General features: G+C 31.1%; 1 protein-coding gene across 12 annotated transcripts in view; it reads left to right on the top strand.

Moving 5' to 3' along the window:
* The window catches only part of Itpr (Inositol 1,4,5,-trisphosphate receptor), a 277,133-nt gene extending 260,656 nt beyond the window's left edge, over positions 1–16,477 (top strand). For 11 of the 12 annotated variants that reach the window (XM_085827003.1, XM_085826988.1, XM_085826993.1 and 8 more), the window contains 2 exons: positions 11,261–11,374; positions 12,353–16,477. In XM_085827003.1, the coding sequence (XP_085683129.1) occupies positions 11,261–11,365 (105 nt within the window). In that variant the 3' untranslated portion in view covers positions 11,366–11,374; positions 12,353–16,477. The remainder of the gene's footprint in view (positions 1–11,260; positions 11,375–12,352) is intronic. The other variant, XM_085826959.1, reaches the window with a different exon arrangement.
* Positions 16,478–18,523: the final 2,046 nt, after the last annotated feature.

The following is an 18,523-nucleotide window of genomic DNA, read 5'->3' as shown; positions in this document are numbered from 1 at the left end:
GCGTATACGCATCACCCATCCTCTGAATGCAATGTCTAGTGATGCGTGGATGGGATGCCCGGCTGTAAGAGGTGTTCTCAGGGAATGCGTATATGGGACGCCCGTCCTGAAAGGTTTACTGAAATGTTTGAGAAAGTTTCTGTACTATTGGACTGTTGTAATGTATTATCAGAAGAATTCGTTGCAGTAGTTGATGATAATGTGTGTACAGCTCCAATTATGGCAGAGAAAGACATTTTGGAGTTTGTTCAAAGCTAAAAAAAATATCATTGATGCAGATTCTGATGAAGAAAATGAAAAGCATGCGCAGTTATATAGACCCACATTCCAATGGTGAAATGTATAACAAAATGGACGACATTGAACAATTTGATGTTGAAAAAGACAATGGAAAGAAAAATATTAGGTTATTTTCCAAAAACTCAACTTTTTGAACTTGAAAATTTTGTATTAATTTTCATTAGGCTCTTGTGAAGTTTTTTGTTTCAATTATTTTTTATTAAATAAATGCATATATACAAACAAATCTACTCTAATAAACTGAATTTTGTTGAATATATATATATTTTTTTTATCAGTATCCTTTAACACAAGTATACACTCTTTTACAAAAAAAACCGAAGCACCAAGAAAGACTTTTGCGATCATGATGAAATTTGGTATGCAAAAACATCTTTATCGAACATGCAAATGATCAAAGTTTCAAGGCAAATGAACAGGAATTGTGATCATACTGCACATTTCTAGTGTGTAATTCACAAAGTATAAAACCAGTAATAGAGGCTTAAAATTTATCTTTTTTTGTTGCTGCCATTGTAATTCCGTAAAGAAGAAACTAACGATAAAATGAAGGCTCTGGAAGGCCAAGGATCACAAATGCGAGGCAAGATAGGATGGATTGTTCCCCAGACCCGAACCACCCCAACGATATCATTATCGACTATTCAACACACTACAATCACGTCTATATTGTTCGTCCGTCTGTTGCGAAACGTCTGTTGGCATTTCGCCAAAACACTAAGAATCGTCCAAAAGGGGCGCCAGTTAAGTGGTGAGAGGTCACGTGAAAGTTCTCTCTTAGTCTGTAAAAGGGAATTTATATGATCGAGGGAGGGAAAATTCTTATGTCGTCGGGTGATGATGTTGCATCAATCGTCTTTCGCGCCTTTAGTTTTTTAGAAATAAATGCTAAGTTTCAAATTGGTTTGCAGCCCAGAAACCTAGAATGTTGAAATTGTTTTCATAATGTATGAATTTTATATGAACAATGCATAGTTCATTGCTTACTTTTAAAGATGAGGTCACTAAAATCAAGAAACTATATTCTTTAGCAGATGTATTCTTTTTTGTCATAAAGAAAAATAACCGATCAATAAGTTTCCATCACATTTGCGCGGGTTTTATTTAGATCCTGATTGACTGTTTACTTAACATTTGTTAATATTGCGATCTTTTGTGTAAGCATTAGGGATAGCTTGTTTTTATTGTTAAAATGAGTTCTGTTGGTAAAAACAAAGCTTTTCACAGTGATACTAAGAAACTGCTGCATAATGTCATTATATTTTGTGACATCAAAGCCGAGAATGGAAAGAAAAGAGCCAGTAGCATTGCAGGAGTATCGCTGACAACAATAAAGAAAATTTGTCGATAGGCAGTTTTTAGTTCCCTGAAAGAAAAAAAAAAGAAGTATTAAACCGGATTGGTTTAGATGATTTTGAATGCAATATTATTCGAAGAACTGTTCATGAATTTTATATTAAGCAAAGGAAAATCCCATGCCTTTCAAAATTACTTCCTGTGCTGCAAGAAAAGATTGATTTTAATGGAAACGAGAAACATTAAGAAATGTACTGCATAGTATTGGATTTGTATGGAGAAAAAGCCATGCATCAAAAAGAATTATTGTTTTATGTGCTGGAGGAGATATGGGGTTTTTACCCATCCGGGGACTATCACAGGCAAATGAATTTTGCTGTTTTTAAAAAAGTGGACTTCTGAAAATCTCATTCCGAATCTTCTACCAAGTGCTGTAGTGATAATAGGTAATGCCTCCTACCACACTGTTCAAGTAAATAAATGTCCAACTTATGACAAGCCGAAAAGAAGAAATTATCCATTGGTTAGTTAACAAAAATGTACAGTTCTCTCCAGTTTTATGGAAAGTGGAGTTAATGGAGCTTGTGAAACAAAATGCTCCTAAAGAAAAGTCATAAATTTGATTCAATGCTCGAAAAACATGGTTTTGCGGCTCTACGTCTGCCCCCGTACCACTGCGACATTAATGCAATTAAATTCGTATGGGGTGAAATAAAGCAACTTTGATTGGAATTGCAACACAACTGGATAACAATAGAAAAATGGAAGAAGTACTGCACTCATGTAGAAAATGACTACTGGGAAAAAGATGGTTTGATTGAAGATTTATGCGAATCTTTGATTATTTCCTCTGATGAAGAGGAAGACAACTTGGATATGTGTAGTGACTGTGATACAGAATAATAAGTACTGAGCTAAGAAATTTCGTTTTTTAGCTCTCCAGTACATGTAATACTGCATATAGCTTTCAGTGCAAAAATTGAAGAGATGTAATATTTATTTACTATAATTACTTAATACGAAATTTTTTTCAGTGTGTTATAATGCAGATAGATCGAAGCTCGAAGATAAAAAAATAAACTAGTTATAATAATTATTATTGCCATATAATTATTATAATTAATTCTAATAATGGAATTATTAGAATTCATTGTAATAATATAATAATGAAAATCATATATAAAATATAATAATTGAATAATTATAATAAAATTTACTTATTATGTTTTTTTATAAAATCATATGCTGCAAAACTAATTTTAGAAAACACTTGTATTTTTAAAAATATATACATAAATGCTTAATATTAAACACAATTTAATAAAACAGCTAATAATAAATGATGATCAGCATATCAGCTTAGATTACTGAAAAGTAATTTTATCTTCTTAGTCTGTGCCCTTTGAACGCTGTACAAATAAACAGGGGAAAAGTAAAATAGAAAAAACCCTACGACATGATTCTACCCTGATTCCATCCACTCCATTTTGAGAATAAATCGGTCCAAATGGCGCATGCATATTTGCGTTCATGGTTGCAGGTAAGACAGTCCGAACTATACCTCTTGTGGTACTGTCTACCATCTCACACAGCTTGTCTGATGCGGGGTTATTCTCACAGAGTTCACCTTTAAGACATTTGCCTTTGACCCCACAACATCGGCAGAGTCATCTGGAGTGTTGTCGCAGCCGATCATCATGGCTACCATCAGACTGGCATCATATAGTGTTCAGCGATGAATCCCACTTCATACTTGAAGCAGATGACCACTGTGTTCATGTTTGGAGAGGATGGGGCCAGCAGTCCCGATCAGCCTTTGTTTTACAAAGGCATACAGCCATAACCCCTGGTGTGATAGTGTGGGGCACTATTTCTTATGACAGCAGGTCATCTTTAGTCATCCTTCATACATCTTTAACTGCTCAATGATATGTTGATACCATCCTGTGGCCGGTTGCATTACCCTTCATGGCATGTCATCCTGGGGCCATTTTCACACAAGATTATGCCAGACCACATACTGCTTGCATATCTCTGGACTGTCGTCGTGCAGTTGATACTCTTCCTCGGGCAGCAGTCACCAGACATTTCACCAGACATGCCTGGCAGAATGTGTCGCAGGATGACATTGGAAACCTCTACCACTCCTTACCTCGACGAATTCAAGCATGCATTGCTGCCAGGGGCAGTTCAACCAACTACTCATTTGAACACTCAATGGGTGATTGTGAGCCGTGAACAGGTACCTTGATGTTTTAAGCATTTTATTATCTGTATATGAGCTATACAGATATTCAATTTCATCAAAAACGACTACTTCCTTCATGGTGCTTCGATTTTTTTTTTTTTTTTTCAAAAGAGACCAGTGTAGACAAAACATTTTGTATATAGAGAGAGACCAGTGTAGACAAAAAGTAAAAAATTTATTACCTACACCATGTCTACAGAAGTCCTAACCCAGCCTTTAATTTCATAATCCAGTTACAAAAATGTTTTAAATGATGCAAGGATTCCTTTTTTTTAATTCAAAATATTAAATTTTATATATAAATTTATAAAAATTATTAACTTTTTGTACAGTTTCCTAATTCCTATATATATTGGCGAGATATTTAATTTCAGAATTTTCATGTTTCCCTCCATCGTACTCAGTTTGCTTTGAGGGGTTGGTTAATAAATAAATTACAATAATTCATGGTTGGTTTGTTACCCTTAAATGCCATTCAGTGATATTCCTTTGTGATTTACGAGTAATTTAATTTTATATATATATATATATTTTACATTCCATATGCTGAAATAATTTTCATGCAAGTAATGTTACAAGTTTTAAATGCTAAAAAAGTGTTATTAGTGTTCTCATGTACCTTTATTTATAAAAGGCTATGTACGGACTTTTTGTGCATGATATATTGATATATTTACCAGCGAAACTACTTTGAAAATTAGTTTTTGCTCTTACATGAAAGGGAACAAAAACTTTTGCAGGAAGATTTTCCCATAAATTTAACCCTTATGCTAATTCCACTATTACATTCCACACATAGGCAATTTGATTAAGAATACTGCTAGCAGTTAACAAATGTGATAGAAATACTCTCTGTTTTTGATGCCAGGAAAAAAATCTGTAGAAGTGCTATTTTTAATTATATCTCTATATATACTATTCATCACCAATGTAAATAAATATGCTAATAACATACATAAACAAACTAAATTTAAACTATACATTTAAGTTACAACTCAGTATCTGAAGCATTGTGGACAAGGAAATGCTTTACACTTACTAACCACATAAACTCAAAATCTAAAAGACTGTGTGATACATATGTAAAAGGAAAGGATTAACTAAAACAAAAAATTTGCAGCGATTCAATGTTTACTATAAAACAAGAGTATTTCTGAAAATCAGAATTTTGTTTGTTTAATCTAAAAATGAGTGTAGATTGCAAGCATTCGTGTATTATCAGATTTCTACTCTATTAATTTTCTTTTAATGTTTCCTTAATTTGCGTTTATTCAGTTTGGTAAGCTTTACCCGGAGAGAGAAATAGTTAGACCTTCATATTTTTGGAACAGAACTTTTATTTAATTTGCATTCCGACTTTTACTTTTTGATTTACTATCATTGTATGCATACATATATATACTATATATACTGTATCAATACTGGCACTGGTGTCTTCAGTAGGCTCTTCTCATTTTACAATCCTGCTGGAAGGTTTAAAACAGCTTTTGAAGTGGAGATTTCTGCAATTCAAATCACCTTGTCACAGCTCCAATGAAAATCTGAAAATTTTTCAAGAGCTGTTATACTAGCAGATTCAGAGGGCTGCCCTTCTGACAATTGCTTTATTTGAAGCTCCTATTTCAGCTCATATTTTGAATATTCGTCTAACCCTTATTGATTTAATAGAAAACCATAAAGAGGTTTCTTTGCTGTGGGTATCAGCACACTGTAGACTCCTGGGTAAGGAAATAACTGACTCCCTGTCAAAGAAGGCTACCAAAATTGCTCAAATAACAGATAATCCAATTCTTTTTTATACTGCCAAATGGTTCATTAAAAAATCTTTTAGAGAGGACTATTGGAAAAACATCTAAGAGGCAAACAAAGACAAGAAAGAATTGAGGAAATCACAAATATTCTATTATGGCCAAGGGTCAGATCTTTTGCAACTTTTCATCTCACTACTGGCCATGATTCTCTCTCCAAGCATCTTTATCGTACGAGTCACTGCCCTGCACTAGGCTCGAGAGATTTGTGGGAGAAATACTGGAGAGCTTGGCACAAGGTGAACGATTTATAGACTTACTGTATTTCTAGTTTCTTCTGTTTGTATTTCGGACTACAGTTGTCTTCTAATCTGTCATTGGAAATTAAGTATATATATCTATATATATATATACACGCATATATACATATATATGTATATTAATTACATAGTGTTATTTTATAAATTAACTTCATGAATAATTTTGAATGCAAGAATTATGTGTTCGAATTAATTAGTTCTCCCCCCCCCCTCCTTTACAAAACCAGAGAGCCAGATGCTTGTTGTGCATTTTTCAGAGTTTAAAAGTTAAAGCAAGATAAAAGATACATATACTAAGTTAATGTACATTAAGTAGAAAATTAATATAAAATTATTTATAGGTATGAAATTATTGTAAATTTCAATAAAACCGAACGGCAGAAAATTCCCATGTGAAGCTTGGACATCAAAAAAACCATAAAATGTAAATAAAAACCTGTATAGTCAAGGAATAAAATTTGCAAAGATTTATCTTCGAACCATGTTGTGATGCATTTTGAAAATAACAGCATAACTAGTATCTAGTTACACTTTCCAAGCAACTATAAATGAAACTCAGTGCATTCAGAAAAAGTATTAAAATTTTATAGTATTTAAACTAATTAAAGTTAATAATTAATATTTAACAGCTGTTCTCACATTTATAAAAATATAAAACTTGAAAGCAATTTAAAATAGGACAATCAATTAAATTGTCTTTAATAGTTAAAATGGTATTATATTCAACACATTCAGGCTCATTTTTCCTCCTCATTAGATACTTATGTATCAGCCTTTAGTTGATTCTTAGCCATATTAGAAGAACCTCCTGCTTTCAATTTCGGGCACACTTCAAATGGTCGACTTTAGTTCTTAATTTATTGCTCAACTGCACATCCTGGGATCTCTGCCATTTCATCAGAGTTTGATCACTGTATTTATATCGGAATATGGGACAGATCAGCTGTACGTTTCACTAGCATATTTTACAGCAATGTCAATCAATTCATTCCCTTTTATAAAATCGTGTATCCAGCAATAAAGTATCTTGTAACTTTTTGCCTTCAAGCTGATAGTGAGCTTCAGTACTTCTATGATTAACAGATTTGTATTATCTAAATACTATTCTAATGCACTCAGCACTCTCAGTGAGTCTGCTTAAATAATGAAATTTTATCTGTGTTTGTTTACCTATGAAAGAAAAGGCTAAAAATATAGTAGTGATCTCCGCAGTAAAGATGGTACAAGTGAGATGAAATTGCCTTCCTCGGTAGTATTCTCGAACACAATAGCCGATCAAGCATGATCATGGAACCTAGATCTGTTTGTGTATATTGTTGAATGCTTGTCTGTGTTCGTAGAAAATCTGCTTGTACATGAAATCAGTGTTATCTTTAACAAAATTGCAAAATATGTTTAGAAGCTTGATGTGTGCATCTTTCCAAGGAGGTATCTCTGGTTGCTTTACTGCTTGTCTTTTCACCTGTTTTAAGTCATCCTCTTGTAATCACTGTCAGATGCATAATCCAAAAACAAGAATACAGGAGGGATGTGCTTGGTATAACAAATGAAAGTGGTTATCAAACATAACAAGGTTAGCTGGATGATCATGATGCAGAAGAATTTTGAAGTAATATCAAAGAGACAACTGCTTGTTCCTGAACTGGAGTGATGGCTCGAAAGATTCCACATACAAATTCTGCACAGGAGATATTCTGAAAGCTCTTAAAGAGATTCTCAAAGCTTGGTGAGGAATGGAATCAAGCTTCACTAACACTAGAGTTTGCATATATTTATAAACCGCTGATCTGTAGAGTCTGGAGCAAATAAGAACTCTGTAAATTCAAAGCATGCAGGTTTTATCCACAATCCAAGAGGTATATAATAGTAATTTCAAAATGTGTAATATTTTCAAGCATTTTTTATTCAGGCATAAAACAAAGGTTAGTTTTTTTATCAAATATTATTTCTAGAAATTTTATTTCCATCAATACTGGAGCTGGTGAGCCTTCTAATAAGATCTCTGGATCAGGATGAAGATTTCTTTTACAGCAAAAATTATCACAAACCATCTTCTGATTAAAGAACTTTAAAAATCCATTTTTATCTGTGTCTGTTCAACAATCCTATTAATGGCGATCTCAGTTTGCCTTTTGATGTACTGTATGTCAGTACCTTGGTAGCTTATTTCTATGCTAGTGGTGTAATAAAGCGCTGGATACACTTAAAGAAGTTTGCTTCAGAATTGCATTTATTTTAATATTTAAAAAGGTCACTCTCAGCACACAGCCTTGTGGCACTCTCTGTTCGTAGTAAAAGGATTTAGATAGCAAAAAGCTAATTTTTACTTGAAAGAGCCTGTTCTTCATGAAATTGTGGATGTGAACTGGATGGTTTCTCCATAAGCCACAATGATAATGATCTTTGAGAATTCCATACCTCCAAGTCTCATCATATACTTTTTCCACATTGAAAAAAAAATTGGCACTGAATGGTTCCTCTTAAAAAAGTCATGCACTGCAGTCTCAAGAAGAAGCACATTATCTGTAGTCCATCTATCTGCTTTCCCAGAAACTACTTTGGCTAGGGAACAGGTAACCATTTTCTTCCAAATAATGGACGTGGTGATCATTTACCTTTTTGTCCAGAAGTTTGCATAGGCGATATAGTGTGATACAGCAATAGTTTGAGTAATTCTTTGGATCCTCTCCAGTTTTGGCTACAGGTACAGCATTTTCCCAGGCATTAGAGAGAATGTACTTCCTCCATACTCTGTTGTAAGAAAGTGAGAAGTGATTCCAATGATTTACTGAACAAATGCTTCAGTATGACATAGCTGGTATCATAAAGATCAGGGATAATCATAGATGTCAGAGCCAAAGTTTTCTTATCTCCAGCATAGTGAAGTCAACACTGTATGCTTCTATACTGGGAGAGTTAAAATTGAAGGGTATTTTCTTGCAACAAAACTTAGTTAAGAGGAATGCTGATGGATAGTTAGTACTATTTGATGCAGCACCAAATTTTTCATTTATGATGTTGGCATTATATTTGTTCTCTTCTGCTGTAGGTTAAACCATTCATTTTCAAAATGGGAAGTCCATGGTCCTTATAAAAAATGCCTGAGTTTTTTTTAACCCTTCCTCATACACACTTGTTTGGAGTTGAAATGTAATGAATGACACATAAGGGATCTAAGCATCCTTCTGTTTCTGGTGTTGCATTCTCTTTTACTTTTATATAGGAGATGTGATTGCTAATGGAGTATCTGCAGAAGATTCTCCTGGCTCTTTTTTTTTTTTTTTTTTTTTTTCCCCTATGTTCAAAAGTTTTTTGACAATCATGGTTTCACTGCTGTTTGGAATATAGATTTTAGTTGCTTGAACCACAGTATGAATTATGTGGCCATCACAGCTTCATTGGCAGGCACATTCTTTATCATGTTTTATCAGTGAGCATAGCTAAATACAAAAACATTTTTTAGTCTGCTTGTCCATAAATCAGGATTATTTAGAAATCTGCAATGTTTTTAATTCCATTAAAGGTTACAAAAATAAATAAGTGGTCATTAAAGTGACGTTTTTGACTCTAAGTAAGCTGGAGGGAGTCATGGTGAACAAATGGCCAGATTAATACTGTGAAATGTCCTCATGGGCTAGTGGAAATAAATTTGTTCTTTGCAGTTAACAGTGATCACCAGTCAATTCTTCTATTTATCTTCCCCAAAAGTTTGACACTATTACCCCACAGAGGATTGTGATATTGAAATCCCCAATCAAAATGAAAGGAACAGGCAACTGTTCTACCAAAAAGCTTAATTCCTTTTTATTTATCACTTCATTAGAAGGCAAGTAGATGATACCTACAAGTAACTAGAATTCTGATATTGATCTAAACTGTAACAGCTTGGAGACATATGCTCAAAAGAAAGATGGTCATATGAAGTGAGGATAGCAACACCTGCACACTGACTCTGCACTGTCACGCTCACCTGATATACTGTCTTTCTTGATATTTGAATATCTCCTCAGCTTATCTGTGATATCTTCTTGCTTCTGAAATGTCTTGTACTTTGTAATGTAGGCAGGGTGATAAATATCTGTCAAACTTGTGATGTTCGTTATGGTGAAATTCTAACAGTTCCAAGATATGAAAGTGGCCATCACTGATGTTAATTTTGCCAAAGCTATCCCTTTTTCCATTTCCATTTCAGAATCAGGTGTATCTGGAAATATACTATCTAGAGAGGTGTGACCAGAAGTTATGGTTTCTCAGTTAATTCTATTTGAAGGGGGGTTGATTTTAACTTTTATTTGAGTACTAAATGCTGTGTGAGTGGCGATTGAATGAACAGGTTTTGTTGCATCCACAAAACTGATTCAGGCCAGGTGGAGTACTTTCTATCAGTATTTAGCTTCTGCATATGATATCATTTTTGGCAATTCTTGTATTTTGAATTTCCTTTTCAGATTTTCATTTGGGACATGAACAACAAAATGAAGGTCCACTTCCTTTACAGTTGACACAAAGTAGCTTGGCAGGGTGAATTTTACCCTCATGGCTCACGACAGAGCAGTAAGCACATTTAGGGGGCCATGACAGGCAGCCTTTGAGTGTGCTGTGTAGAACCAATTTTTGGTATTGAATAATTAATCACAAAATTGTGAAACACAGTATTTAATCATTCTTCCAAAGAACAATTTGAACATCAAGAACAGCCACAACAATTTTTTCCAAGTTCGTTTACCTAATACTATTTAAAGTTCTTTAACTGTTCTGTCATAGACAAGAAACATCATCCTAGTCACAGTTTTTTTGGAGGGATTGCAGTTTTTTTTATTTTTGACATTGCACCAAGAAAAATGAGTAGGGTTTTTTTGTTATCTCATTCATGGAAATTCTCGTAGACGCTGACAAAACACCTCTCTAGAAAACAATATGTTTGTCTAATCTTCTGTTCACTCTATGGTCCAAGGACCATTTAAACAATAGTAATTGGTGCCATGACCCCATCTCACCAAGAGGATAATCCCTGAAGAACTAGGTTACCTCAAGATTGCAATACCTGTACTCACAAAGTGATCACAAAGAGCCCCCGAAGGCATATTGATCGGGGAAGGAAGGAATTGTTTAGGAAGTCTTTATTGTTTAGGAATCCTGATTGGGAAGTTTCACTTTGAATGTTACAGCTTTTGTATGCTTATCTGACTTTGAATTTACATAAATCGGGAGTTTACTAAGCATGCTTTAAAGTAAGCATGTGCACAAAAGTTCTGTGAGAAATTTTTGAAAAATAAATGTATTTATTACCTTTAACAACTCATCTGATAACCTCATTAATTTGCTGAGTATTCTGTATTTCATTATAGATGACTGAACAACGAAAGCAGAAACAGAGGTTAGGACTGCTTGGAACGCCACCTCTTACAGGACCTTTTCATCAAGCATCAACTTCAAGTTCAGTTGCAGTTTAGTTAATTAAAGTAAGTTTTTGCCTATTACTTTTGCATTTAATATTCTGTAAAATTCATTTAAGATGTTTATGTAAAAGTTATTGCATAGAGGAAGATCTGTTCTGAAATACCTGAACATATTTCTCAGCTCACAGTATGTAAATATTTACAAAAATAATTTTTATTTGCGAAACTGGCCAGTACTTTAAAATGGCAATTGTAGTATAGATGTATGTTATTTTATAGAGTATAATTAGTATTGCATACTTGTTCTGCTGTAAGCCACATGACTTACTTATTATTTCCGAGGCCCATGCATAGGGCTACATGTTTTAAAAGTCACTGAAATCTTTCTATAACCACTCTGTAATAGAAACTCTTATGTGTTTTTGTCTTGTGAAAACAAGGACTGAAGAGTCTCTGAAAGATATCTGTTCCTAGAACCATAAACTATCTTAATTAAGCTATGAACACAAGTCTGCTATGTCTGTGCTCAGAGGCCTTCCCTTCAACTTCCAAGCTAAGATTATTGTCACTAACATAGTCATCTGGCTGCCATTGTCCTTTAAACTCTGACTCAGAGACATTGGTCCCATTGCTGCGCTGTCACCGCAACATGTTAAGAAATTTATTATTGCAATGCGTAAGAGGCCATAGCCTCCTAGCATATCTATGAGAGAGTGCACATAAAAGTCCAGAGAGATTTTTTTTTCCAATCAGCCATTGAGTGTTAGAAGCACATTGGCCACCTCTGTTGTGTTTCTTTCCACAGGCATTGAAAAAGACCCAGATAGGGGAATTATAGCACAGATAGAAGATTGCAGCTAATCTATAAAGATACTTCAAACAGAATGCAAATGAAAATTAAAGGGGGGAATTCAGATTATCTCTGCTTGGTTAGCAATATTTCTTTTAATTTTCCATATGTTTTTTAAAATTTATGCATTTATTAAAATTCAAAAAAATTTATGTAAATTTTACTTTTTTTTTTTTTTTTTTTTTTTGCAGAATGCTCAAAAAATGTGTTTTGAAGTTTTTATGCAAACTAGGAAATAAATTATGCTGTTGACATCACTGAAAAGAATGTATTCATTCCTCCTGAAAAGACTGAATGTAGCTCATAAACTGGTTTTAATATATGTACAGTAGCGTTTGTAAAACATTCAAAATTTTTTACATTGGATGTTGATTTTTTTAAAGCAAATTATAAAACCTGTTAAATGTCTGCAGGCAGACCAAGTTACAAGAGAAAAATGAATGTTTTAGCTTTCATAATCTGTTTCTTTTTTTTTTTTTTTTTTTTTTTTTTTTCAAAGATTTCTTTTGTACAAAGAATCTTTTACTAGTCAAAATGTTCTGCTGTATATTCCTTTTAAGAAAATATGTGTAAACACTGCAATATATATGCACTTTTAAATGAGTCAGCCTTATTTGATATGAAAAACTCTATCTTCTAATGAATAAAGTTTTCCCTTTAAGTGTTTCTAAGTAGACAATAATTGCCATAAGTGTTCTATTTGTCTTTTTCTTGTTTTCTAGGTGTTCAATTCAAACTCTAGAGCAGTGGTTCTCATAATTTCAAATTTGTATGTGCCATAGCACTTTGCTTCTTTATCTTTTATTACTTTTAATTCATTTCTTAGTGTCCTTTAAAACCTTTTTATGCATTTCCATTATTTTGTATGATTATGTTAATCATTGTATTGGTCTTGTAATAAAATTTTGAAATATTTTGTCTTCTGAAGTTGTGTTCAGACTTAAAATTAAGCATAGCAAGAGCTATAAAAGTAATACATTAACAAATAGATATATTTAATGTATATTAATATAACTGTATATAATATCTGCAGCAGGAAGATTTTTAAGTAATCTGAAGGCCTCTTCGGTTACTGCTACCTTAAATCGAGAACCTTTGTTCTAAAGTATTTCATTCCAGTATGTGCTATACTGAATTTAGCATTTCTTAGTTTTATATATATATATATCATTTCATTAAATATTGTGTAATCCTTAAGCATACTTAAACTTCTGTTATCTTAATTTTAAATTTTACTCTTGTTGAACATAATGAGTTGAACATATTTTACGAATGTCTTCTTAAAGGTATATTTAAGAAAATGAAGAAATGTAAAATTGAAACTTTGTTATGAGTGTGTATGCTTGGAGCTTTATAGTTGAAGAAGAACAATTTAGTTGTTTTACATGTTGGAAAGGTTTTTATTTCATTAATACTTGTTAATAAATATTCTTGCATATAATTCAGAACCCATTTCTGTATTTTAGAGCAGTTTGAAAACTCCCCGTATATTTAATACTTTTTCAGTGATATAAATAAGTAATTTATTACTTAAATGAAAGTATCAATGCAGATTTATTATTTGTATGCAAATTATGTTTATGTTAATATGAATTTGAATTATAGTGTTATATGATCGAGAGGTTCAAATTTATCATTTCTTCATTGTGAGATTGCTCTTTTCTTTAAACAGTTTTTCAGTTGACCAGAAAATTGTAAAAATGTTACAGTTTGCATTCTGCTTTTTTTTTTAACTTTGTTTTCTTAAGAATGATGTTCTAATTATGTGTTTTCTTAAGAATGATGTTCTAATTATGATTTATCTCAGTGCCATCTGTAGTTTAGATTATTTTTTAGATTAATAAAATGCATATCTTACCAATATTGACATGGTTTTATAAAGCCAGTTTTAAGAAGAATTGCTCGAGTTAATGATATTTGTCATATATTTGGTGAAAAGTTAAATTTTATTGATTGATTATCATTTGTTCTTTTGCATTATTTAAGGGGAAATAAATTTAATATGTTTCTATGCTGTGGTATACTTTTGTATCAATAAATTTTTCAAGCTTTTTTGGGGGAAGACAAAACATTTTATGACTTACTTATAAATTAACTTATTATTTTGCAGTGTAACTAAAATATATATCTAGGATCTCATATCTTTTATTGACATTTAGAATCCCATAGAGATTTATATTGCATAATGCATGATAAAAAAATAACTTATATAATTTCTTTTAATCACTTTCTTTTAAAAAAATTTTTTAAATAATTTCTTTAAAGTATCATTTCATGATTACATGCCATTAGCATTTATTTTGTAATTTTGTTTACTTTTACAACTTAGAGTTAGCACTGTTTTTTATCCAGTTTTTGTTTAAACTGTCAGTGTTGCTTTTTCTAATTTTTATTTGAATTTAAGCTTGCTTCACTTTGTTTTGCAAAAGCTTTAATGTATGAAATCATAAGTTTTTAGTTGCATTTTAAACACACGTTTTACTCGTTCAAATGTTTTACTTTGTGCAAAGTGAAAATAATGTAGAAATAATCTAATTTATATACATATCAATTATTTACTGTGAATCTGAGGGGGGAATAATGCATTAAAGAAACATATATGCCATCTCATTCGGGGGGGATTTTTATTATTATAATTATTAGAAAGGAAGCTAAGAATATACTCTAACATTTTTAATTAATTGCAAAATGTAATTTATTGATCACGGTAAGAAGGACTGATATATAGTTTTTTTTCAACTTGCTACTTATCAAGTTGGAAGAAGTGGCCATGTAAGTGATCTAAAAACAATTAAAGAAAAGGATTATCTGATTTGGAAGAGAAGATTAATGCAAAGAAAGAGAAGTACTGGTTTTAAAATGAAATAAACTGATATATATTGAATTTTTCGGCTCTCTAAGAGAACTATATATATATTTTTTTACAGAGTATATTTGTAAGTTTTTGGTTTGTCTCTCTGTCATTTATGATTATCTGTTTTCAACCTTCCTGCAATACCTGACCTTTTAACCAATTTTTGCTGCCTTCTATTAGCAGTTTGAATTTTTATAAACTTTACATACTTTTTGCTATATTCCTTTCTGTGTTTGAAAATCTGAATTCTTACTGTGATCATTATTATATATTGTGATTTTATTCTCATTGTCTTTTTTTTTTATTATTATTTAGAAATTTTAATATACTTAAATTTTGGATATTTTCCTCTTCGTGTTCTCCATATTTTATTTTGGAGATAAATTTTATGCTCACTTTTAGTTGTTTAATTTTTTATATATATTGTGTAAATGTTGATATTTGTCTAAAAAATCTTTGTGTGTTTATCTTTAATCTTTCATTGTTATTTCTTACTAAACTTTTCAAAAATGGGTTTTAATCACCAACATATCAGCAGGAAATTGTTTTATACATATTTAGTGTAATGACATTAACATTTCGTATGATATTAATATTAAAAATCTTTCTACCTTTTAGGATATGGAAGTTGGTATAATAACTTCTATAGGAATAAAAATTGATTGTGTTCTGACAGAAAAAAATGCCTTGGGTGATTTTTTTTTATGTTATTATTATTCCTCTAATTTCTCTTAACGTAACTCTGACATACATTTTATGCAGATGTAAAAATTGATAAGTATTTTATAGAGTTGTATATCTTGTATTAAAATACTTAATGTTTTGAAAATGAATATGAATTTGCTGTTCCTGCAAGTTGAGATGAATATGTTTGATGTTATCCACACGCAGTGGAATTTTGTACTTCTCAGCTTTTATTTTCTGCAAGCTCATGAGCATGAAATTATTTTAGAGAAGCTGCTTCGTGTTATTAATTAAAAAGTAGTACCGCCTATTCACAAATTAGATTTATTGTATATTTGTAAGCTTTGTGTAAATTGAATTATAATTATATATAAAATCTTATTGATAAGATGTACATGAATTTTACTGCTGTTTTGTTTGCTGTCTGAATTTTACTGCAGTTTCAAAATAAAGAAAGCTAAAGTGTACCATATCTTTTGTAAATTCAAATTTATTCTTCCAGTGATTGAATGTAATTGCACATGTTGAAAAACTCACAATGGACCAATATAATAATATTCAGTATTTCTGAAGCTGTTTCTTAATAAAATTGTAAAATCATTTGATAACTTTAATATGTGGTTGAACTGTAGGGAAAAAATAGATAATTTTAAAGCTAAGAAGTTAGTACAAGTACAGAATTTCATCTTGTGTCATTTGTAAAAACTGATATGCATATTAGTGAAAATCTTTTTTTCTGATAAAATATTCTCTGTAATAAATTGTTAATAAGAATCAATTTTTTTGTTTGTTTGTTTGAAAGCTAAGTTCTAAATTCATTTCATTCTACATATGTACAAATGACTTACATTATAACAATACTATAGAGGCTGACAGAAAAGGGCACTACCTTAAAATGTCATTGTATTGAATGTTATTTGGAAATTGGCAAGGGAGATAATATTCCATCAAAACAGTACTTACTTGAGAAATTAAAATATCATTAATATTTAGAAGATTCAGTATAGTTTAAATAGGTAAACTATATCTTATCATAAACCATAGACAAAAAGTTTATAAGATGTTTTATATTGTTTTGTTATCTAACTTTTCGTTTAATCCGTTTAAAAAAAAAAGATTAAATTAAACAATTATTCCTAAAGTGCTTAAGCATATTATATGCATTAAGCAATTTTACTTGGAATGGGCTTTAGCAGTTTTAAATGATTTGATCAAAAAAGTCAATTTATAAATATGTGTATATATATAATATCATAAAATAATAATAAAGTAGTCAAAAAGGCTTTTTTAAAAGTACAAAAGAACTAATAAGTCTAAAAATTAGCACCTTGAGCTGCTTTTTATAAAATAATAAATTTTTTTTAAATAAATTTTTATAAAATAATCTTAAATAGTTAAGGAATTTAAAACCTATAAAAAGCCGTTAAAATAATTGAAAATAACTAATTACAATACAATTACTCTTTGTTTAAAAGTAGAATTATGTTTAGAACTTACTTTGTTTTTTAGCTTGCTTTGGGGAGGGACCAGAATTTTTGGGTGAACTATTAAAATTAAAATATTATATGTAATGATTCATCGGGTAATTCTGGATATAGAAAAGCAAGGATTTTTTGTGAAAGAGAGATTTCAATGTTCCTCCTCTTGACGATGTAACATTGAAATTGATTGAATTCCTCTTCTACTGTGTTCTTTTCTTTAAATTTCATTTTTTTTTTTTTTTTTTTTTTTTTTTTTAATTAGAGTCTTTTGTGTGTAAAATTCTTAGTTTGACATTGATTAAATTCTTTTGTGCATTTATTGGATTTTATGAATTTCAAATTTCTAAATTTCTTACTTTATGTCTTTACTGAGATATATATATATGTGTGTGTGTGCGCGTGTGTGTAAGATAAAAAATATGTAAATCAAAATTATAATTTAAGCTAACGGTAAAACTTTAATTCTCTCTCTCAGAATAAGAAATCGTTATAACTTCTCTGGATTGCGTTATTTCTAGATCTTTCCTTTTGAATAGTCTGCGCAGCACTAATGATGTAATAATGGTAAACTGAAACTTTTTAAATCGAACCAAAACATTTCTCTTTGTGTGCGTCCATCTTGCATAATTATGCACTTCAGCCTCGTTTTCTGCCCTGCTAAGATCTAATTTCGTTGTCTTGCTTGCTGTCGCTATAATATCAAAAATGTAAATGTTCTTGAATAGTGCCAAGTAATTATGGCCACAAATGTCAACTGGAAAATAAAAATGGAATTAAAACCATGTCGACTGCCAAGGCCTTTCCAAGTAACTGCCCAAATAGCTGGATATGTATGTACTTGGAGAATGCTGTTGGGTCTTCCAGTTTGTACAAAATAAGTAAATTGAGAATTTCAATAAGAAGAGTTTATTATTTCATATGATGTTTCAAATGAAAATTTAATTACATTATAATATTTTGAAAATTTTCCACGATTTAATAATGTTAATGGATGTGTGTGAAATTTTTATACTTAAAACGTTTTAAAAGTCTTCCCTAAACAAATATAATTATGAATTTTTTTTTCATATTTTATATTCACAAAATTATTTGGTATATATTATTATTGTAAGGCAGTCTAGAATTTAATATATCTTTAATTTTTGCATACTTGTTTTTCATTTCATTTAACTCATTTGAAGATTTTTATGTCTATAAGTTATAAATATAAACTTTGATAATTATACAATACTGGAAGCCTTTATTAAGTAAGGGGGCTTCTATGTGTAATTATATTTAAACGTCCCACAGCCATCAGCAAGTTGTCACACTGATTTGCACTGTAGAGGATTTGCCCGTTTTTA

This window comes from Stegodyphus dumicola, chromosome 1 (assembly GCF_044657685.1).
Source record: "Stegodyphus dumicola isolate Sdum_Otavi_A_Nest chromosome 1, ASM4465768v1".
NCBI classification, from domain to species: domain Eukaryota; kingdom Metazoa; phylum Arthropoda; class Arachnida; order Araneae; family Eresidae; genus Stegodyphus; species Stegodyphus dumicola.
This window is presented reverse-complemented; position numbering and strand designations above follow the sequence as displayed.